The sequence below is a fragment of the Dipteris shenzhenensis genome, chromosome 21 (assembly GCF_047967505.1).
Source record: "Dipteris shenzhenensis isolate YYH24624 ecotype China chromosome 21, Dip_SZ_1.0, whole genome shotgun sequence".
NCBI lineage: Eukaryota > Viridiplantae > Streptophyta > Polypodiopsida > Gleicheniales > Dipteridaceae > Dipteris > Dipteris shenzhenensis.
The window spans coordinates 10,820,535-10,844,705 of record NC_141616.1 but is presented as its reverse complement, the minus strand read 5'-3'; the positions used below and the strand labels follow the sequence as shown (position 1 = coordinate 10,844,705).

Below are 24,171 nucleotides of genomic sequence, written 5' to 3'. Positions count from 1 at the left end.
CAAGATGAGAATGTAAAACTGAAGGCAAATACACACGGAGATGAAGGGGAGCTTCAGCCATCCCTACACGAGGAGCTGAATATCATCAGGGAACAAATGAAGCAGCTCAAGGGGGCAAAGGGAACTTCAGAAGAAGGATACAAGATTATAGATGAACTGAAATCGAATGAAAAACTCAGAAAAGACTTTGCATTTTTGCAAGACACTATGCAGGGTAAACATGCTGAATTTACACAAAAGATCAAGAAAGGAGCGGCTGCAATCTTGGAATGGAGAGATGTGGTCAAGAAAGGCACGGCTTCCCCCAAGAAGAGTTCATTTCAGATGCTCCGGAGGAGGAAAAAAGGAGAAACAGTAAAGCCCTAAATGTTTTGGTTTGAGGTCTCACAGTGGGAGACACTCCTATGGCAGATGCAAAAGCCTTGTTCACCAAAATGGGTGTGAACCTGACATGTGAGACAGCTTGGAGAGTTAGCAAGCCCGATGCACCCACAAGGCCACTTGTGATGAAGCTCCAAATAGCCATGGATAGGAAAACCCTCATGAGCATGAGGGTGACTTTGAAAGGAACGCGGATCTACCTAGACAATGACCTCACCCTCCTACAGCAAGAACACTGGAGGGAAGGTATGGTACGCGTCATGGCAGCGAGAGAAGCAAGGAAATGGGCTGCATACAGGGATAGTAGGATGATCATCCGAGAGAGAGGAGATCAGGACCAGGGGGAAAAGGAAGAAAAGGAAGAGAAAGAAGAGGGTGAATTATGTCGGTGTCGGGCCAATGGGGCACAAAGTGGACTGAGAATGGCAGTGTGGAATTGCAATGGCACACTCTAGTCTGATCCGGGAGGTTTCTTGGAGACAACACTGACAAAGACATGGTCTTCTAAATTGAGACACATGAGAGCCCCGAGAGAGGACTGCCCATTGTGACAGGATATACACGGGAGTCATCTCATAGGAAGGAGACAAAGAGAGACACTGGTGTGCGGGGCTCGGGGGGAGTGGCTATCCTCTTTAGATCACACATGAGACCTCTCATATCAGTGGCACAAAGAGAGGAGCATGCACGACACGTTCGGATACGAGTCCAACTACCAGACGCACAACCGATACTCATAGCGGTGTGCTATTTCCCCCTAGATACTACATCCTATGCACATGAGGTCACCACAGAAGGGCACAGCCCGTATGGGTCGATTCAGGATGATATCATTGAGTTCTCCAGGCAAGGGGACATCCTCCTGCTTGGTCACGCACAGGGGACAGGCAGATGGGCCTACTAGACTCTGCATTGAATTCCCTTATAGTACCAGCACTAGATGCAACTGAGCTCGAGATAGTGAGGCACTCCTCAGATGCACCATAGGTGAAAGAGTATAAACGACATCTACTTGAGCTAGGGGCTGTCCACGATTTGATCATTTACAATGGTCTACAGAGATGGCCATTATCTGGTGGGCTCACTTGTTTCCCGCATGGTGAAGGGACAAGTAGAGTGGACTACCTATTGGGTCCCTTTGCCTTTACCTCACGGATATACGACTTTATTGTGCCCCCTCCCCCACTTGGTGCTGATCACTCGTACTTTGCCTTCTGTATCTCTGCCACTATGCCAGTCACAGGGAGGGTCCCCCCCACGCCCACTCATGTACAGGTTCACTTTGATCGTGACCTAGACCCCATCTATGTGAGCAACTTGGTGAAGGGGCTTCCAGCCCTACTACTTGGAGATGAGGTAGACCTCACCCACGCCTCAAATACCCTTGCCACAATGGTCATGGACGCAGCTGTCAGGTCTTTCCCCACGACTCGATCTGCACGTGCCTCACCAGGGAAAATGCCACAGAACCCTTGGTATGATGATGAGTACAGAGGATGAGAGCTCATCTCACATGTGAGCGAGCCCTTGGCCACTTGACATCAACCAAGGCACAACGGATCTCACGGCAACTGACATGCCGTAAGCAACGGGCCTTCCTCACCCACGGAATGGACGAGGTGATCAGTTCATTTCGCGGGGGGGGATCCCACCATTGGCTGGGGGCTTCTATCGGAGGGGAAGCCGCCTATCCCCATCACAGACCCAAGTATTTGGCACACTTATGCATGCTCTCTTTATGATGTTCCGATGCAAGCACCACCTGATATGGCCACTATGCCTAGGCCCACCAATTGCCACTTGTTCACTGCACCAAATGTGCGGGCTGCACTCAGCCAACTTCATTACCGGAGAGCACAGGACCATGAGGGACTACAAACTGAGCATTTCAATCATGGACAGAAGGTTTTGGCTCCGGTCCTAGTGCAGATGTTCAACCACGCCATGTCTCAGCTTCCCACCCTCTTGGAGTACCACCACCATTGTACTGATACACAAGGCAAGTGACCCCATGGATACTGGGAACTATCGCACTCTCATGATTGGCCATGCGCTGGCAAAGATCAATGGATCGGTACTGGAGAGGGCGATCAGCAGCCATACAGAGGCACATGGGCAACATGCTCTAGGGCAAGCACGTTTTCGGAGACAACACTCCAAACTAGACCACATCTTCACCCTGAGGACTATCATTGAGGAGGCAAGAGGTCGAGACGCCAGAAAGTCTACGCTTGTTTTGTACACTTTCGGAAGGCCTTCAACACTGTCCCGCAATCCCGCATGATCTGGGGACTACAAGATATGCAGATTTCCAGAGGGGTTCTGATCTAGGGAGTTCTGAGCCTATATGAGTCCGTCAGAGGGAGAGTTGCCCCAGGAGGTCTATCAGACTGGGTTGAGAGCACGATCGGGTTAGAGCAGGGACGCCCTCTCTCACCGACTCTCTTCGGGCTCTACATTGATGAGATCACATCTTTCATAGACCGCCCAGGAGGCAAGGGAGCACCACTAGCTGACTTGATGATATAGATTCTACTATACGCGGATGACAGAGTCCTCTTGTCATCTTCGGCAAAGGGACTACAGAGACATCTAGATGCCCTAGAGGTGTTCTGCAGAGAGAGACACCTAATGGTTGACCTTGGGAAGACCAAGGTCATGATCTTCAAATCCTCTTACACAGTGCTTCACCACCAGAGTCAGCCAGTGGAGATTGTGCAGTCCTACACATACTTGGGTTCAGTCTTCACAGGGCCAATTTTCACGATGACCCATGCAGCCAAAGCACAACTCACACGAGGGCATGGTGCTTTGGCCCAACTAGAGCAATAGTGCTTTCAGGAGCACTTCCAAGATCCATCAACGAAGTGTTGGCTTTTCGACACTCTGGTGAGGCCGACTACCATGTATGCACACCTTTTTTGGGGTGTGATCTTTCAGCAGCAGAATGGAAGAGATTTGAGTGGCTACAGGTGATTATGGGCTCTAGGATGGTTCGGAGTAAGCCCTCGGTGCCCCATCAGATAGTACAAGCAGAGTTTGCCATGACCCCTCTCCAGGTTGATGCCATCTTTCAAACTGTGACATTCCTCCACAGAGTTTGGGACCTACCTCGCAAGAGACTTCCGAGACTGGCACTAGAGTCCTCCATACGACTAGCAGAGAGTGGGGTCGGTACAGCATGGCATGCATGCATCACCGCATAGTTTTCCAATCATAGCATTTAGATGGACCGACTTCCCCGTTTTCGTATAGCATGGATGCACTGCCTGAGTTGATCCCAAGGAATGAGATTAACCACATCATACGGTTAGATCTCCTTCAGCTCCACACATCTCGCACTTGGGGGGAACTCCTGGTCCCCCACCAAGACCCAGCTCTACTATGACCATTTCCTAAGAGTATCGGAGGATGGGCTCATCATACGACCTCAGTATCTCAAGGACAGAGGAGTCTCACACGCATTGAGGGTTGCCATCGAACAGATGCGGGTCTCGTCCCATCACTTGAGGATCAAGGCAGGGAGAGCTGCAGGCATACCCAGAGAGCAGCGGACTTGCAGGTTGTGCACGATGGGGGCGATTGAGACAAAGGAGCATTTTCTTTCTCTCTCCCCATTTCAAGATAGCATGGATGCACCGCCCGAGTTGATCCCACGGGATGAGATTAACCGCATCATACGGTTAGATCTCCTTCAGCTCCACACATCTCGCACTTGGGGGGGGGGGGGGGGGGCCTAGGAGTTTCCCACCAAGACCCAGCTCAACTATGACCATTTCTTGAGATATCGGAGGATGGGCTCATCATCCGACCTCAGTATCTCGAGGACAGAGGAGTCTCACATGCGCTGACGGTTGCCATCGGACAGATGCGAGTCTCGTCCCATCAACTGAGGATCAAGGCAGGGAGACCTGTAGACATACCTAGAGAGCAGCGCACTTGCAGGTTGTGCACGATGGGGGCACTCGAGACAGAGAAGCATTTTCTTTGTGTTTGCCCAGCCTACTATGAGATCCGAGGGCGCTACCACTACCTTTTTCAAGAGGGACACGGCTTTGGCACACTCTCACGACTGATCCACTTCCAGGACCAAGTCTGTATTGGACTCTGCCTGATGGAGATGCGATGACACAGAGAGAGACTACTATGACATATGAGAGAGCAGCAGGATGGGACCACTGCACCACAGAGCACTGAGGTAGACCAAGCACAGAGACAATTCATGGATTTCTATGCATTTGACTCAGCTCCAAGGCCCTCTGGGGTAGAGGAGGAGGAGCTAGCCGACATGAGAGATGTATGGATTGGTGGAGAGAGCCGACACAGCACTGCTGGATGAGGACTAGAGCACACACGATCAAGGTTCAACCTATTTCAGCTCTACTCAGGGGAGATCGACAGAGGTGAGGTGTCACCCTTGACATAGCCCATCAGGTCAAGAGATTGAGGAGACCACGCCCTCCTCCACCACCACGGGAGACAACTCGACAGATGCAGATATGTGAGCTCTTTGCCTCTCATTAGAGAGCCACCATGGAGCCTGGATACGTGCAGCCGGTTCATGCACTTGGGACTCTGGCTCTAAGCACTTGATATTTACTCGTCACCCTCATACAATTTTGCTATTTTGCACAAGTATAGCATTTTAGTACTCAGCAAGGGCCTTAGCAAGCCCTTTGCCCCGACCCACAGTGGTCTGTATGAGTTACTTGATTCCGTACTTTGTCTCATAGGCCCGCGAGGTCTCCTGCGGTCTCTCTCTCTCTCTCTCTCTCTCTCTCTCTCTCTCTCTCTCTCTCTCTCTTACATGAGATGACTCGCCACCGAGATACCTCTCTCCGAGCACGGCGACACGAGCAGCACACATAGCGTGAGGACACCCAGCGGCCTATCACTGATTTCTTCCAGTCACAGGATACCTCTCCTCAGTCTAGCCGACGACGCGGACGTGAGCGAGAGCCAGAGCCACGACAGCTGCGCCAGCGGACAGACTCACACATCCGGGTCCATGACATCTCGTCTTTGCTCTCTGCCCGCCCCACCGGGGTTACCGTTGCTCTCATCCACAGGGCCACCCGCCGCCCCCGACGACCGAGCTCGACTAGGCCGCGTGACGTCAGAGGCCAATCATCTATCGCAAGGTTTTTTCCGACCTCCCATTTGACGGCCCCTCTATGATTGGTCTCTGACGATCACCACCTGCACATATATACTGTATCTCCCCCCTCTGCCCCATTTTTTAGGCCCCCCCCCTTCTTTTTTGTATCATCTGGAGGTAGACACATATTTTTTGTATCAAGACTAGACACACCGTCCTTCATAACCTCTTTTTTGTAGAAACGGTTGGCTGGCCCGTTTTGAGACTGCCACCGTTATGCTCATTGTATCAGTTATCTTTAGTCTCATAGACCTTCACGGTCTCCCGAAGACTTTAATAAACTTTCTTTCTTTCTTTCTTTCTTTCTCTCTCTCTCTCTCTCTCATTTCAAATGTCCCTACTGAGCACTTTGTAGACCCACTAGTTGAAAAATGAAAAGAGGACAAGGCTGGAGTATTATCAAGACAACATAAACCCTTCATGTTGGTCTACATACATGTCCATGAAGGCCTCTACTCAGCCCTGCATTAGCACACCTATTCCCCTTGTCTATCGCAGAAATATAGCCAGGTTTCGCACCAAATCTCATACGCTTGCTATAGAGAAGGGAGCTTGGATGCATCAGCCCAGACACGCCAGAGTTTGTACTCTCTGCGATGCTATCAGTTGAGACGGAGGCACATGTAGCTTTACAGTGCCCCCAATCAGTGTCACAAGAAACGTTTCTAGATTTTTACAGGCGTTTCGTCTAGAAACTCCTAAAAATACTATATTTTATAGAAGTTATATATACTTCATAAATAATTGTCTTCAGATTCTCTCTCTCCCTCTCTCTCTCTCTCTCAAAAGAGCTCTCAGATATCCATATTGTGCACACAATGCACACACATATTACACAGTTGAAAGAGTAAAAAGATGCGTCACGCAGCCTATAAATTGAGGTTTACAAAGACAGAGATCTTCCAGTTTACAAATTACTATTAACTAATTAGTTGCAAGTGCATATGGCTGCTAGCATATGCCATGGCCCATAGTTCAAACAATAAACTTTTAACTTTATAATTCAAATTTCAGAATCAAATTTCAAGATTCAAGATTCAAGATTCAAAATATAACAAAATGTATTATGTATTATTGTTTACATCATACATGTAACATGCCATAATGATATACTGGTAGCTGTATGGTGTAAACTGTATACATAATCAAAGCCCGTCATCTGCAAGCCAGCTGCTAACAACTGCAGTGTACACAGTACACTCTAGAGTAGAGGGTAGAGTAGAGAGTAGAGGCTAGAGGAGAGTAGAGGGTAGAGTAGAGTAGAGTAGAGTAGAGGGTAGGGTAGAGTAGAGGAAAGTAGAGGGTAGACCATAGAGACTAGAGTAGAGGGTAGAGTAGAGAGAAGAGAGTAGAGGAGAGTAGAGGATAGAGTAGAAGGTAGAGTAGAGGGTAGAGTAGATGGTAGGCACTAGGAGCAAGGCAAGCAATGGAGCAGCGCGGGAGAGGAGCGAAAAAATGAAAACGGCGGCAAAATTCAAAAAGAAACCCGTCGCGGCGGATTTTTTGACAGCCGGATGTTTCGCCCTAACTGCCCGTTTCGGACGTTAGACGAAACATTTCTTTGCGTTTCGGTGCCCCAAAACACGTTTTTTGGTGACATTGCCCCCGATATGCACAGATCAGGGAGGACTCCCAGCAGATACTGGAGGACTCCGCTCAGTTGACATCAGTTCTCTCTATTGCCTCTCCGACAGCGTTGGGATCTTTTGTCACCCGTCTTTTTACATGTCGCCAGGAACTCATAGATTCCTCACCCCTCTTTTTTAGGAGACTTTCTTTACATTGTATTGAGATGGTCCCATGGGTCATTTTTGGCCCCCCGTGGACATTAATAAATTCTACTTCTACTTCTTTCTCCCCCGTGGACGTTAATAAATTCTACTTCTACTTCTCTCTCTCTCTCTCTCTCTCTCTCTTCATCGTCGCCGCTCAGCCCGTCCTTTGCCTCAACCGTCGCCTGCCCCGCCTACCTACCTATCTAACCTAGCTAACCAGCTAGCAGAGCCGCCACCAACAGCCAGTAGCCGCCAGAAGCGAGCAGCCCCCAACAACTGTCAGCCGCCAAACCCCCTATCCCGTCGTCACCAACAAACCCCCAATCCCGTCGTCAACAACAAACCCCCCCTAACCCTAACCCTAACCCTAACCTCGAGTTGGGCTAACTCCTAACCCTAACCCTAACCCTAGCCCGAGAAACCTGGGGGTTAGGTTCAGCTATGGGGTTCTACAGACAGCCAATTATGTACTGGCCTACCCTCTCCTCCAAGTCCCCCTCAACTCCTTCAACTTCCATCAGGACTCGGTACTCTACAGTTGCAGCAATAAAACCCTCTCCGTATGCACGCAATTATCAACAAGAAGGCTCAAAACGACCCATCCTTGGGCAACAGGATTAGACTTTTTATCTATAGCAAGCATTAAGAGAGCTACGATTGGAACTAGCAGAAGTAAAAGCTCGACTTCACATTCTAGAAGGGCCTGATAAGCAGGCAGTAATTGATGAGGCTGTAAAATCTTGTAAGGACTCCTCCCCTACCCCACAGCTAGTCTCTACAGTCAAAGATCTTGTTCACATTGAAGTACAAACTGCTAAGAAGGAAGTGATTGTGGAAGTGGATACCAAAGCAAGTAAGTCTGATATTCAAGCAGAGATTAAAGAACACGAAGCTAAATGTGATAATGCGCTGAAGATTAGAATAGGGGGACTTCCGGCAGATTGGTACAAAGAGGAGGACACTTATAGTGAAATATTGACAAAGATCAAAGCAGGCTTGCCCAACATTGAATGGACGGATGATGATGAGCAGGATGATGACGACTCCATGTCCGCTTCTCTTAAGGGTACCAAAGTATGGATAGCTGAGGAGCTTACACAAGCTCAACTCAAGAATAAGGCAACTGAATTAGCTTAAGTCAGAGCGGCCAAAAAGGATGGAAAATGGGCAGTTTACCGTGAAGGCATAGCCCTAATCAATCAAAACCAAAAGACTCTCAATCTTAAACTGATGTATGGCTGATTACTCTTTCTGTAGGTATTCTAAATAAATGGGGGTTGCTTTTGCACTCCTTAGGAGCTGCCATGCGCCCTCCCTAAAGCAGTTGTACTAGAGGGTTTCTTGCTATCCATAGAACTTTTGGTCTTAGTGGACGTTAACAGACTTTCTTTACTCTCTCTCTCTCTCTCTCTCTCTCTCTCTCTCTCTCTCTCTCTTCGATTTTGGCAAAGCCATTTGACGGAGCCGTTTGCAGTGGTTTCCCTCACACATAGAGCCTTAACACCATTTCCCGAATCCCGATCCACAAGGCAAGGGATCCCACGAGTTTGGAAAGCTACAAGACCATTATGATTGGCCATGTCATGTCTAAGATTTATGCATCAAGACTTGACACTCAAATTGGTCACTTTGCGGAGCGTGAGGGATTTAACAATGTTGGGACAAGTAGACTTCCGAGCAAATCATGCTCTGATGAACCACACTTTCACGCTGAAAGGGGTCATTGCTTTGTGGATTTCTACAAAGCTTTTACATATTTCCATGGGAATGACTATTCAGGTGACTACATGATCTAGGTCGGAACAACATTTGAGCAGTCCGAGCACTCTACGATCGGGCATCAAGCAAAGTTAGTGCGACGATTAGATGGACAAAGGAAAGCATGAGGACAATTGGGATCAAACAAAGTTGTCCTTTATCCCCAACCTTATTTGGCCTATACATTAATGAGCTTGCGTCCTTCACAATGACCCTAAGCGGAATCGGCTCATATCTAGCTAGATCTCTGATTCATTGAGAGGATATACAATGAAAAGCCTGAGGATCTCATCATACATCTAGCATTATAAACAACCGAGAATTGAGGGGTAGTCACTTCATGAAAGTCCACGCATAGTGCATCAAAATATCAACCTTTGATCTACATAGTGTATAAGAAATGCTATTGGCATCCCTACTATGCCATTGGCACCTAAAGTAGATGTAGGTTACATAAACAAATTGACTAGAGCATCCATGCAAGTACACATAGACTCCATACTGAGTAACGAGTTACTAGAACCTCTCCTATGGTAAGTCCAAAATGTAACCCATGATGATAGCACAAGTCTAGATACATGATCCAATCAAATGTAGTCCTTACAATCTTATTCACACACAACCTTTTGCCTAGTCTATGGGCAATATCAATAATTGGCTTTAAAAGACTAAGCAAATTAAATATGCACTTATCACCATTAGAAACATTAATACCTTTTCTATTCGTGCTCGTTCTACAGGGAAGATAGCTTTATGTTCCCTCGTGATTGTAACACCTTTCAAAAAAAATCCTTGTGTTAAAGTCTTAGATCCCTTAGAGCTTGTTGGACTGACTTCCTCTCTTGTATTGGAAATATCTTTGGATGTCCTTGCTAAGACAGCTTTTGCATCTCCAATATTCGCAACAAAGACCTGCAAAAATACATCAAAAACTTAGCGCAGCACATAAAACCTAATACACAAAGATGAACAACCAAAAAAGTAAATAATAACTAATAAATAAAAAGGGGCATCCTTGAAACTATAGAAAGTCTACTTGGTGTTTCAAAATTATGAGAGTGGCTATGAACAAGTATAGCAAAGGCTACAAACACGCGAGGGAACTTTGTCATGCTACCATGTTCCCAAGGATCCACACACAAACAGCAGTTGCTCCATCTTGCCATCCACCTACAAAAAACGTTTATAATCAATGTCCATCACCCACCTTCAAAATCCTCTCTCTCTCTCTCTCTCTCTAGCAATGGCACTAAATCAGGCTTTGATGCATGGTTTCCCAACAGAATGGCAAGAGAATTGGATCAAACCAATCTACAAAGGGGGTGACCGCAATCAATTAACAAATTACAGAACAATTATGGTATGTTCCACTCTAGCCAAACTATATAGCACAATAGTAGAGGCAAAATTGAGTGCTTGGGCAGAGAAAGAAAATAAAAGAGCAATGGGACAAGCTGGTTTCAGACCAAAACACTGTACAGTGGATCACCTAGTCACTCTTCGAGTTTTGATGGAGGAAAGCCGCCTCAAGGGGAAGCCACTCTTCTGTTGTTTCATTGACTTTAAGAAGGCATTTGATACAGTGCCTAGGGATGTGCTATGGGAGAGAATGGAATGCATAGGGGTGCCCGAGGAAATAAGGTTTGCTGTCTTTAGACTTTATGAGAAAGTAAAATGTCAACTAAAATGTAAGGATGGGATGTCACAAGAGTTCTATAGTAATATGGGGGTAAAACAAGGATGTCCGCTCTCACCCACTTTGTTCGGCCTATGCATTGATAGACTTGAGGAGTTGGTGAATGAAGAAGCATGTAAAGATGAGTTATACAGCCCTCATCTAGCAGGTCTCGTGATTTGGTTGCTTCTTTATGCAGATGATGTGGTTGTTTTCACTGATAGTGAAAGTAAGATGCAAAAAATGATGGATATCTTCAGCATATTTTGTGCAGAGAGTGGGATGGCTATTAATGTCAACAAAACTAAACTCATGATAGTCAAGACTATACAGCCAAGCAGCCCCCTCCAAATCTTATATAAAGGACAACCCATTGAGACAGTGCACTCATTCAAATACTTGGGTATTGAAATTCCAGCCAATAATAGATGGAACAGCTGTGTGCAACGGAGACTTGATGCAGGATGGGCAAAATACTTCCAATTTGAAAATGAGTGCAACAATAGCAATACGAGAAGGTGGCAAGTACGAAATATGATCTTTGGGGCATATGTGATACAGACAGTACTCTACGGAGTAGAGGTATGGGGTGGGAGTATATCTCCATCAACGTGGAATGAGATAGAGAAAATGCAAAAGTCTTTCATTAGGAGGCACCTGGGCATCAAGGCTACTACACCATACTCTTTGTTACTCCTAGAGACAGGATGTATACCCATAGAGCTACATGCTCTGAAGAGAGTACTCAGATACATCACAAAGGTCAAGTGCATGGATAATGAAAGGCTACCAAAGAGAGCATGGAATGAAAGTCAGAAGCTTCAAAAGACAAACAAGGGCAAGATTTTGACATCCGGATGGGCACAGGACCTAAAAAAATGGTTCAAGAAGTGGGAAGTAGAAGAGTATTTGAACTACTCTTCAGAGGAGATTGATGAAGAGGCTTTTCATTATGACCTGCTGAATGCACTACACAGGAAATGGCAAACAGCAGAAAACAAAGATAAATTTGAGTACTATCGCACATATATCAACCCCGAATATTGGTCAATTTATACAGGAAGGGAGACAACAACGCAGAAGTACATATGTACACCTATAGCAGTGCATAAACGGAGGGCTTTAGCCTCACTTCGCACCCGATCACACCAGCTGCAAATAGAAACAGGGGGATGGAAAAAGATGCCAAGGGAGAGTAGAATATGCCAACTATGTGATCAAGGTATGGTTGAAACAGAAGAACACATGGTAATGATATGCCCTCACTATGCACACATTAGGGAAGAGTTCAATCACCTCCTTGAGGGACATAACAAACTGGCTGATTTGCTGCATAAAGGGTCACCTTCAGCTTTAGGAACATTTGTGTATAAGCTCTTCAAGCATAGGAATCCACCTGAATCCTAGAAGGTGGTTTCTCTTTTCCACCCTCCCATCTTCGGGAGGAGCTTTCATGTACTTGTGATATTGTATTGCTCAGGTCCCATAGGCCGGTTTTGGTCTTCAGAGGACGATAATATATTCTTCTTCTTCTTCTTCTTCTCTCTCTCTCTCTCTCTCTCTCTCTCTCTCTCTCTCTCTCTCTCAGCCTCTGCCTAGCCTAGCTCCTCCGCCTAGCCCCTCCGCCCACGCTGCTGCTATCCCGTACGACGGCACCTCTGCTGCAGCTGCTCTCAACGATGTTGCTGCCATCGACGCTGCTGCTGCTGCTGTTGCCCCGCTTGATGCTGCTGCTGCTGCTACTCTGGGCGACGCTGCTGCTCTGCTCCACTGCGCCATTGCCCCGCGCCACTACCCTGTCGCTGCACCGCCCCTTCCCTTGCTGGTCCCCCCTTTGCCTTGCCTCCCCACCTTGCTCTACCTTTCCGCCTCAGCTTGCCTCTCCCCCCCGCTACCCCCTCAGTCCACCTTGCTAGCCCTTTGCCACCTCCACCAGCCCTCAGCCCACGTCACCAGCCCTCGGACAGCTCCCCAGGTCCTCAGCTCCATTCGCTGCACCTCCTCACCTCGACCTCAAGCTGCAAAAAAAACAAGGGAAAGAAGGCCTCAGCCACATTACAATGAAAGTGGGGACAGGGATGGGGACGTGAAGGAAGGGCAGAAAAACACTATTTGATTGAAGCACCATGTCTACAAGAGCGGGAGTAGAAGACACATGGGGCAAACTAGCTTTGGAGACAGCTATGGCAGCCCGCTCTACAGGGACAGCTCACAAAGGCACCATAGAAGTACTCACATGCCTCAACAAAATCTGCCTCGTGTTGATAGAAAAAATAGACAGTTTGGAGGCCACCAATGTGGCCCTATTGGCTGAGACAGCACATGTGGACAAAACATTGGCTGAGATTCGGAAACAAGGTGGGAAGGTACAAGAGGAATGGAGAAAGGAGAAGGCCAAGAAAGAAGAATGGGACAAGGAAAGAGCAGGATGGGAAAATGAGAAGACCAATTACACACATTGGGGACTGAGTTACAACAAATGAAGGGCAAACAAATAACATCAGACGGTGGCTGCAAAGTTATGGATGAGCTCAAAGCAAAAAATGCAGCTCTTAAGAAAGAGATGGAGGCCATGCAGACTACCATGAATGGTAAGCATGCTGAGTTTGCACAACAGCTCAACAAGGGGAAAGAAGTGATGCTTGAATGGACAGAAGTTGTTAAAAAGGGATTAGCAGCTCCCAAAAAAGAACTCATTTCTGAGACACTAGAGGAAGAGAAGAGACAGGCCAGTAAAGCAATGAATGTTCTAATTAGAGGTTTCATAGTGGCTTTTGTCTCACGGATACATAACCTCACCATACCCCCCCCCCCCCCACTTGGAGCCGACCACTCATATCTGGCCTTCGATGTTCTTGCTACTACACCAGGCACAGGGAGAGTTCCTACCACTACTTGTACCCAGATCCACTTTGACCGTGCCCTTGATCCAGTGTATGTGTGTCACTTAGCCAAAGAGATTCCGGCGTTATTGGAGGCTGACTTAGACCTCACCCACGCCTCAGCCACCCTTGTCACAGTGATACAGGATGTTGCCGCCAGATCCTTCCCTTGCATCATTCCGGGCTGCATACATGCTTTCTAAGATATCCCACACTGCCTTCGAGGTCTTACACGACCGGATATGCAGAATGATAAATCTTTTCACTGAAAGAGAGATGCATGACAAAGCTAAGGCATCCCGTGAATCCCATCTCTTCTGCTCTGGAGTAGTGGCTATAGCTGCACCAACAACTTGTTTTGCAGCTGCACCCTGTAAACGACCTCTTCCACCTCCTTGCTGGGGAGGGGTATTAGGTGCCATACCTGCTGGTCAGATCTCACCCCCATTCACATAATCCCATAAATTGCGAGAAATCATAATATTGCGTACCATAAAACTCCAGAGGGAGTAGTTGGTACCATCCAACTTGTCTTCCTGTGAAAGACCACCGAACTGGAAATCATTCTGATTTTGCTGGGCCATATCTGAGAAAGAGATTTTAGCAGATACAAGACTGAATTCCCTTACTGGGAATGAAATGCACAACTCCCAAAAAACACAGCCAAGCACTGGCTGTAAATGCAACTCAGATTTCTGCACTTGCACTATCAGAAATCTGTCCAAGCATCAAAAAACTCTCCAGAATCTACCAAAAGTGCTGCAAAACACTTCAAGAAAGGCAGTATGAACTGAAATCTCCAAAATTGCTCTCCCAACACAAAAGCCCCAAAATAGGCCCGAAATTGCAACCAGAAAGGGGTAAAAGCACAGAAAGCCCCAAATTTTGCAATTTCAGCAGAAAGCCCCAAATTTTTGGCTAACCCTCTGAATCTGCCTACAATGTTTGCTTCACAAGCAACTATGAACCCGAAAGTACCCAAATGACTGCAAATGTCTGCACAAATACCACCAAATCTGCAAATGTTGCAGAAGAACTGCAAGAATGCCTACCAAGGATCACCGGTAGATGAAGGAAACCCTGTACGGATCTGCATGTACAAATCTACAAGTACGATTTCTGCAACTGGACTATACGGTTGTATGGAAACACACGTGCGGTACGGACGAGCAGATCTACCGTACGGACGTACGGATCTACGAAACGATACGACGAAGTACACGCGTACGGCGACAAGCCGTACGGTACAGTACGAAAGGCAACGCTACACGTGTAGTACGGCGACGACCATCTGTACGATGACAAATGGTGAATGACAAGGCGTCACAGGTACAGTACGGACGAGATTGCATGTGCGACAGGTACGGAAGCAATAGGTACGGTACGCGTAGGTATGGCAAGTATGAGCAAGTACGGATGAGTGGCGCAAGTACAATGCGAAACTGTACGTAAACAGTCCGTACATATTGTACGGACGACGATTGTATGGATGGCGTGCTCCAATGGGAATGCAGCGTACAGACGGAATGCAATAGGAGGAGGAGCACAAACTATCCGGGCAGGAGGAGCTTGGGCTGGGAGCAGGAGCTCAACGAGGCTCTGATACCAAATGTGAGTATTGGGGAGAGAGAGCAAGAGAGAGTGAGTTGAGAGCTGAAAGCTTGAAAGCTTAGTTGCAATAGAAGAGTGTGAGAGTACAACTGAAAGAGTGAGAGATAAGATTTTTTCCTAGTGACAAAACCTTAGTAGTCACTAACCATAGTTAGTGAACTAACTGCGGTTAGGGGAAAAACCTCTTAAAGAGGGAAAAGTGCCCCTAACTAGCTTATTAAATTACATTGGTCACTGCTGAATTATATCTATAATTCTAATAGCATTGTCATGTGCATGGTGTACCTAGGGTTGGATAGCAGGTTAACGTGGGTTACAGGATAGCATAGGGCTGGATGGCTATTTTTAGCCGAGATTGCTATATATAGAGATTGATTCATATATAGTGCTCGCTTTATATGGAAGGAGCTATTCATAGCATTGTGCTATCTATAGCGGGTTTCCTTCTATATAGAGGGAGGGCTAGTGCTATTGTGTAGATCGGTTGAGCACTCCTCAACTGATGGATGGGGCTTGGACCCAGGCCGAGACTCTGGCCATCTACATGGCGGATCATAGGTGGTGTATCAAAGGTCTTCTGGACGGGCTCAGGTGGTATGGGACGCCTAGGTTAGATACGGGCCTATGGATTAGTCGAGCTGTAGCCCACGTGCTCGGGGCTGGTCGGGAGGATCGAGACACCTGTGCTATGATTCTGGTTGTATCGAGGACGAGATTCTAGGTCAGTGATAGGATCAGATCCTGCGGGGTCGTGTCATCTGGTATCAGAGCCGTCCTATCACAATTGAATTCAACGCGAGGTATGCAGAAAAGATGTCTTCCAAGTACGCTTTTTCAGATTGCTCTTGCAAATCTGAATTTCCACTCATATATGGGCTGAATCGTTGGCTGATGATGTGCGCTCATGATTGGGAGAGTTGTGGAAGAAATAGAAGTCCATAGGCTGTGTGCTCTCTCTCGGTTGCTACGTGTTTGGAAATCGTGATTCCCTGAGAAGGGTAGGCGATGAGAAGACTTGATGCTTTCAGAAAGAGATATGAGGATGGATCGTTTCTGACCTATAACTTCCCACGCTTGGGTTGTTGATGTGATTGGCTGTGTGGGGACCCGTAAGAGTAGATAGGGAAAGAATTCGCTCTAGGTTCTCAAGGATGAGATTCCTACCCTAGAGACCTAGTTTTGCTGCAGTTGAGAAGTAGGAGGAAAGAGAGAGCATTCAGCCTAGAAAGCGGCTTGTGTAGGAGATTCGGGCATCAGAGATAGGGGCGATATGATTGGGGGCAGGAGCTTGGCTTTGGGAAGGAGAGTATGGCCTGATTTTAGTGCGTTTTGGCTATTTTTGGCTGGCTGGAGAAAAGCAAGACAGGATCTATTAAAAGCGAGACTGTTTTTTGGTTAAAAAACAGGTTGCTTTTTTGTTTTTCTCTAGCAAGGAAAGCACTTGCTCTAAATCAAGCACCCACCCTAAATTCGCCTAGCTTTTGGTGGCCATTCCTGGCTATTTATATACCCGGGATCTCTCTCTCTCTCTCTCTCTCTCTCTCTCTCTCTCTCTCTCTCTCACTTTAGCACTTCAGCGCATGAACGCGAATTTCCCACCCTCTTTCTATCTGAGATCAGCCTATCAGATTCCGCCATCTTTCTTGCTGTCCTCTACCCGCCTTCTTCCTTGATTCCACCCAGCACCAGATTCTCTTTTGCTAGTGTGAAGAGCACGTGTTGGACGCAGCTGTTTTTCTTCTAGTCCCTTCCCGTGCGAGATATTTTCCAGCCATGGAAGGACATCAAAGTAATGAGACACCTATGTTGGATTACTGTTTTATTGAGATGGAGGACGAGGCTACATTGGAGGTTATTCCTCGTAGACCTCATGACCTGCTACAAGAGATGGATTCCTTGATGGATGAACTCTGGGCAGCTCTTCACTACTATAAAACCCCTCAGTACCAAAAATATATTGCAGAAGGCTCATGCTGTTCTAAATGTAGACAGCTTGTTTTAGAGTCTTTATACCGCTTCTGAGTTATTGAGAAGCGATGAAGAAGTTGAAATCCTCAGTTTTGACTGACAACTAATTATTTTTTGCTCGACTAGATCCTTTGAACCACGTTTGGTTCAAGATGCTCCCCAATTTAGTATGAATTATAAACTGTCTTGTTATTAAATTGACCAAGTTTTGGTTAACTTGGGTTTGATTTGTAACTAGTGGCATCTATAATTTGATGGTTTTTTTTCAAATTATACTTTTCTTGCATATATCTTGAAGTTTTTTAGATATATGGTACATTGATGGTGCCCGAGTATTTGTTACATATTAGACCGGATTTAACAAAGGCAATTGGATTTCCCTTTCTCAAATCTTGGTGCATAGATTCCTGTTTGGTTTCTATTTGAAGTTTTGATCTCGATGTGATTGTGAGTTATGACGTTTCTTCGAGTTACCATTGGACATATGAAGGTTCTTATTGATTAGACCATGATGCATCTTGTTGGATACCTTCTTTAAATCATGTCCAAAGGCGGGGTCATTGTGATTCTCACTCTTTTGGCCCGAGGTCATGGATAGTCAAGATTCAAGAGTTGTTAGGGATGCTACCTACTGGTTTTCTTCTTTGACCTATTGGTTGGGGTATTGTAACACAAGGGGGTGATATAATCACATTAAGAAAAGGATTGAGAACGGATTTGCCACCTTGACTCAATCTAGGATCATCTGAGTTGAAGAGGGATTGGCTACCTGATTCACTCATATTGTCCACCGAGTTTTTTATTTGCAGTATACTTTGGTGGTATGGGACACTAAGGTATGTTACATTTAAGATTCTCTGATGTGGTGGTATAATCCAGCTGGAATAATACCCAAGGACCTCTAGGGTGAAGTACAAGTAGGCTGAATTGAATTGGGGGCAACTTGATTAGATTTTATTTTTACGAGGGCTGACTAAGATTCTTTACCCTAAGAGAAGCCATGTATTTTTTGGGTTCAACCCTGGAGCTCCATAATCTAGACACAATCTCAGGGAGGGTTACCGCATCTCTTCTGATGATGGTCTATCAGTGCCGTGTTTGGAACTTGATGTTCCTAGATAAGAGATCCTAAGAACTCAATGATCCTGTGATAGGAGCGGTTTATTGTGCACAAGTTTATACAGGATATCCGATAGTGGATCTTATTTTTAGAGATTTCGGATTGTATATTTCCGTAGTCTTTGGATCACATAGGATGCTATTCCTATGATGGTTGACTATATACATGTCTAGAACAGTACCATTGACTGGATATAGCCAACTGAATTTTTATTGATTATCCTCATGTAGAGGCATTTCGAGGATAGATCACGGGGACCATATCTTTGGTCAGGATTTTGCCCATTGATACTTCCATGAAGATTCTTCCATCATGAGTTATGAATGGATACCTAATTGTTCTGCGATGGAAAGTCTGTCATGTATTTCAACCCAAGAATTTGAATTACAAGGGTATTCCGTTGAGGGATTTTCTGAATACTAAGTAATTCAAGAAAAAGGGTTGATAGAAATTGCAACCCAAAAATTGGCCTCGAGGGGTTCAATTGATGGAGTAGTTCGAACAATGATTCCTCGATCTCAATCTAAGATTTTTGAGTTCAAGGGTATTCAGCATAATGAATATTTTTTCGTGAAATTTGAATTCCCAGTTAGAACTCAATAGATAAGGTTGATAGAATCATTTACCTACACGTACGGATTTTACCATGCTTGTGTATGGATATGTCAACGGAACTAACTCTGTGGATTCAAGCGTTACTTGATTTCTCGAGGAGAATACTCAATGATACGTAACCTTGTTTAGATTGAGAGATTTACTTTCCTTGGGTTGGTTATCAAAGATTGTGGCTTTGGCCTTAGATTCTCTTTGATTTGAATCTCATGGAAAGTAAAGCACACTCAAATTGATAGTCACAGTATAGTTATTGGCATTGACTCATCTTCAGAGAGAGTTTTCGGGCTTTCTAGTGAACTCAGGAGTGAGTTCTTAGAGGAAGGGGAGCATGTCATGTGCATGGTGTACCTAGGGTTGGATAGCAGGTTAACGTGGGTTACAGGATAGCATAGGGCTGGATGGCTATTTTTAGCTGAGATTGCTATATATAGAGATTGATTCATATATAGTGCTCGCTTTATATGGAGGGAGCTATTCATAGCATTGTGCTATCTATAGCGGGTTTCCTTCTATATAGAGGGAGGGCCAGTGCTATTGTGTAGATCGGTTGAGCACTCCTCAACTGATGGATGGGGCTTGGACTTGGGCCGAGACTCTGGCCATCTACATGGCGGATCATAGGTGGTGTATCGAAGGTCCTCTAGACGGGCTCAAGTGGTATGGGACGCCTGGGTTAGATACGGGCCTATGGATGAGTCGAGCTGTAGCCCACGTGCGCGGGGGTGGTCGGGAGGATCGAGGCACCTGCGCTATGATTCTGGTTGTATCGAGGACGAGATTCTAGGTCAGTGATAGGATCAGATCCTGCGGGGTCGTGTCATCTGGTATCAGAGCCGTCCTATCACAATTGAATTCAATGCGAGGTATGCAGAAAAGATGTCTTCCAGGTACGCTTTTTGAGATTGCTCTTGCAAATCTGAATTTCCGCTCATATATGGACTGAATCGTTGGCTGATGATGTGCGCTCATGATTAGGATCAAATCCTGCGGGGTCGTGTCATGCATCTCCATAAGAACCATTATGCCTTGCTGAAAGGTAATACCAACACAAAGCTTGCTCGTAGGTATTACGGTCCTTACAGGATTATCCACAAGGTGGGAGAGGTAGCATATCAGTTGGAGCTACCCAGTACCTCCAAGATCCATGATGTTTTCTCTCTGTCTTTGCTAAAACCACATGTTGGACAGCATTTCCATGTTCTTCCTGAGTTGCCACCTAAGGATGAAAAGGGCCACATCCTCTATGTCCCGGAGCGCATCGTGGGTTTCAGAGACCATGTACTCCAAAACAAGGCCTACGTAGAGTATCTTATCAAGTGGCGGGGACTCCCTGAGGATGAAAAGTCATGGCAGCCAGAAAGCATTGTCCAGGACCATTTCACCTAGTACAATGTAGCTTATCTATAATAACTTTGGAAATGGTTATATGCACTCCCAAGAGACTCTCAGTCTATAACTGATGTTTTGTGTTTACCCTTTTGGTGTGTGTGCTTTGGGTGGAAAACGTGGAGGGACTATATAAGTCCCCATCCACCCCCTACTATGTACTTTTTGATGTGACATCTAATCCTATCTACTCCCATCTCCTTCCTCCTATGTGCTGCCTACACTCTCTCTCTCTATCTCTCTCCCCTTCCTTCTCCCTTCTCTCCCCATTCTCTCTCTCTTCCTCTCCCTCTACCCCCTTTCACTCCTATTTCTCTCTCTCCCCTTCCTCTCGATGAGATAGTCGACTACCGACATGACATGACTATGTTGTACTTAGGATTTAGTACCGACATTGGTGTGGATGCTCGTTTAGTAGCTCCACCACCACAGCTCGTTTGTACCAGGTTTTTCAGAGTCTCATAGACCCATTGGTCTTCCGAAGACTTTAATAAACTTTCTTTCTTTCTTTCTCCCCTCTCCTCTTTCCCCCTTTCCTGCCATCTCTAGCGCTTCACCCCGGCCTCCTTCATTGCAAATTCAAATCCAATCTTACCCAGCTATCTTGTTTACCCCTATTCAGTCTTTCTATAATGGCACTGCAAGCTCTGGACATTTGGCCAATGCTATATCTGTTGATTAATAACATTTGTTGTACATGATATTGTGTTGCTGGACGATCCAGGTTGCCATTCCTCAATAGAAGAAGTCTTGTGAAGAGCCAAAGCATAGCCCAAAGAAGCTCACCCAGGTTTTCACAAAAAATTAGTTCAACTAGAATATCATTTGGTATCCTGGGGTGTTAAAAGCCGTCATTTTAACAAGCCATAGGTTGAATGCAGGATTGTGCCAACGCATCTTAACAAATTAAGAAGATATAAATGAATGAGAAAATTATAAACACAGTCCATTTCCAAAATCATAAAAAACCCCAGCAAGCATACCTGCAGTGCTTTCACGGAGTAGCAGTTCATCGGTGCGCTTAAAGCCTGCATAGAAAAGCTCATATTTTATATACATGCATGGTGGAACCACTTCTTCATGTGCACAGAACAATGGTGAGAAAGCGAGCATCAAAAAGTAAAGTACTTTGTACAAAATCAACTTCTTTGATGAAAGTTATTTTGTACAAAATTAATTTAAAAACTACAAAATGTCATACCTTCCTTGATGAAAGCTGTACATCTACAAAAGGCTCTAACTTACGTGGTCACAGTTGAACATCTCCTCACAATGCCACCAAGATGCAAGTGATCAGCTAGATAAGATATCCAAACATAGTGTAGTGCATGCACATAGTAAGACTGCAAGGTGAATTCCCACCAATGGGGTACATATGCTTGCAAGGAGGGCAGCCAATCATGACTTTACTAAAGTTTTAATTGAAGCCAAAAATGAAGATAAGAATGTGAATGCAGCAACAAAAAGAAGGCAGTAGATCAAAGATGACCTCAAGTTATTCTAAAACCTAGGCACTCAAGAGTGATAGATGTTTGCAACCCTTTAAACAAATTCCACTCATAAAGATTTTGACCATTGCTTCATCCTGCACAGTACGGCTTCATGCAAAGAGGACCCATAAAGTTCATTTCAGTCATAAACATGCGCCCAGTGAAGTTAAATTGCATTTCTGCAACAATATTTTCCTATCATTTCGTTGGAGGTAATTGGCAGTTATAGCCTTGACAAATGCAAAGGGATTAAGAGAAGAGCCAATCCCCTGCAACGTCAACCTTAACATTCAGCCACAACTGCAGCAGGAATTTTTTCCCAATTCAGCATGCTCATTAGAAATTAGGTATAATCTATTTCATGGGGCAGACAAAGATAAATTAGTGGACCTAAGATGTACATACCGTCGATAATCGCCTTCTTTGCAGCCTTAACATTTAACTGCAACATAATCCACAAATAATCCATGTGCTCAGAAGAATAACAACCTTCTTCAAGTAAAGCAAAGACATAACCACAAGCTAGAATACGAAGTCTCACATTCCCAGTCAAAGCCAGATTTTGTGCCCCTATGCTTTTAACTTGAACCAGTCCACAATAATTAAACATCAAACCATGCCTTGCAGCCTAAGCTCAGGCCAGACCCATGATGCACAGAACCTTTCAGCAAGGGACCCATGGAATACATATGCTAGCTTATTGAAGAAGGCATTTACATATATTTGTGCAACTCACAAGATTTTCCATGTAAAGGTTTGTGACTACACTTAAATAATTTCCATCTACACCCAAAGCAAACCGTGTCCGAACATCGCACCACATATTGAATCACACAGACCCACCAACTCACGAGGTAGCCCTGCAGAAATGACATTGGCATGCAAATGGACACATGCGTACTCAGCAGCTTGTCGGCCACCATGTCCATCATAGACTGCGAAATGAGCACACCTGAAAATGCAAAAAGTCAAAGATCCAAAATAGCAATATAAGATTACGTGCAAGGACTTTGATCAAGTTCACTTATAAAAAGCCAAAAAATAGAAGTTTGTGTCTTTCTTTTGACACGATAAAGAAACTGCAAGGAGAAAAAATAAAATTAGCAAAGACGTATTATTCAGGAAAGGCTACTGCCTTTATGAAATTGGCAATGATGTACGATTGACATAAAACTAATTACAATTAGATTTCCAGTAGAATTTTGTATGTCACCCTAATCAAGACAATCCATGCAAAAAAGAAGGGGTGTGCATAGATAACAACGGAAGATTGGAAAGTTGCTAGAATAGAATATTACACATATAAAAAATGTTTAGTAATAAATCCCACATTGCTGAACATTGATCAAAACCAATCTTGGTACAAGTGGTTTGTCTATAAAATGAACTGAAAAGGCTTCAATAGCTGAACATGTTAAATAAGTTATCTTCACCAACCATGACAACAAGTAGGATTGCTAACTCTCTTTTTCCCAGAGAAAAGAACTTCTATTAATGCTTGAAAAAACAACCATACAAATCAGCAATCCAGAACTGCTGATCATGGGAGAAAGAGAAAAGAACTGACTGTTAGAAAAACCAGCCTGTTTGCACAGACCCCAGCTCACTGCCTGGAACAAGGACTAACAACTAGGATGGAGCTCTCTACATCCAGCAAAGACCTTGTGCAGTGATGATACCTACAGGACAAGCCTTGCAAAAACCTCCCACTTTCAGCGGTTGCTCAAGAACATGAAGCTCAGCTGGTGCGCAAGGTGTCGCTGTAGATGGTCATTGATATCCTGCTAGATGGCGACAAAGGTGGTTTCCTGAGCAACCTGATAGCCTCCCTGCAGCGGGCAACCTATATGTTCCAGGCAGTGATGCTGGACACTGTCTCCCAAACACTATCCTCTGGTGAGGTGAAGGGCACGAGCGGGAAGGAGGCATCGCATCCTGCGCCCCTGCACGTTTGGACATTATGAGTTTTTGGTAATGCCGTTTGGACTTACTAATACTCCAACTACATTCGCCATGCTTATGAACGATTTACTACATCCGTATATCAGAAAGTTTGTAGTACATTTTATTGACGATATTCTTGTGTTCAACAGAAGTATTGCTGAGCATCATGAGCATCATGAACACTTAAGAATAGTGTTCAATACTTTGAGGAAAGCCAGTCTTTATGTAAATAAAAAGAAAACTGTACTATGTATGGTAAGACTTGAATATTTAGAATTCATTATTACTCCTGAGGGGGTAGAAATGGATCCAAAGAAAGTGGCTGTGATACTGACTTGGCCTATACCTCAGAGTTTGACCGCTTTGCGATCATTCTTGGAATTTGTCCAATTTTATCGAAGGCATATC

General features: G+C 45.3%; 1 protein-coding gene across 5 annotated transcripts in view; it reads right to left on the bottom strand.

The window, feature by feature from the left end:
* Nucleotides 1–24,171, bottom strand: part of LOC147888477 (Protein phosphatase 2C family protein) — a 38,195-nt gene that overhangs the window by 5,128 nt on the left and 8,896 nt on the right. For all 5 annotated transcript variants that reach the window (XM_087392215.1, XM_087392217.1, XM_087392219.1 and 2 more), the window contains 5 exons: nt 22,663–22,771; nt 22,225–22,261; nt 21,313–21,357; nt 10,190–10,242; nt 9,787–9,984 (listed from right to left, as the gene is read on the bottom strand). In XM_087392215.1, the coding sequence (XP_087248341.1) occupies nt 9,787–9,984; nt 10,190–10,242; nt 21,313–21,357; nt 22,225–22,261; nt 22,663–22,771 (442 nt within the window). The remainder of the gene's footprint in view (nt 1–9,786; nt 9,985–10,189; nt 10,243–21,312; nt 21,358–22,224; nt 22,262–22,662; nt 22,772–24,171) is intronic.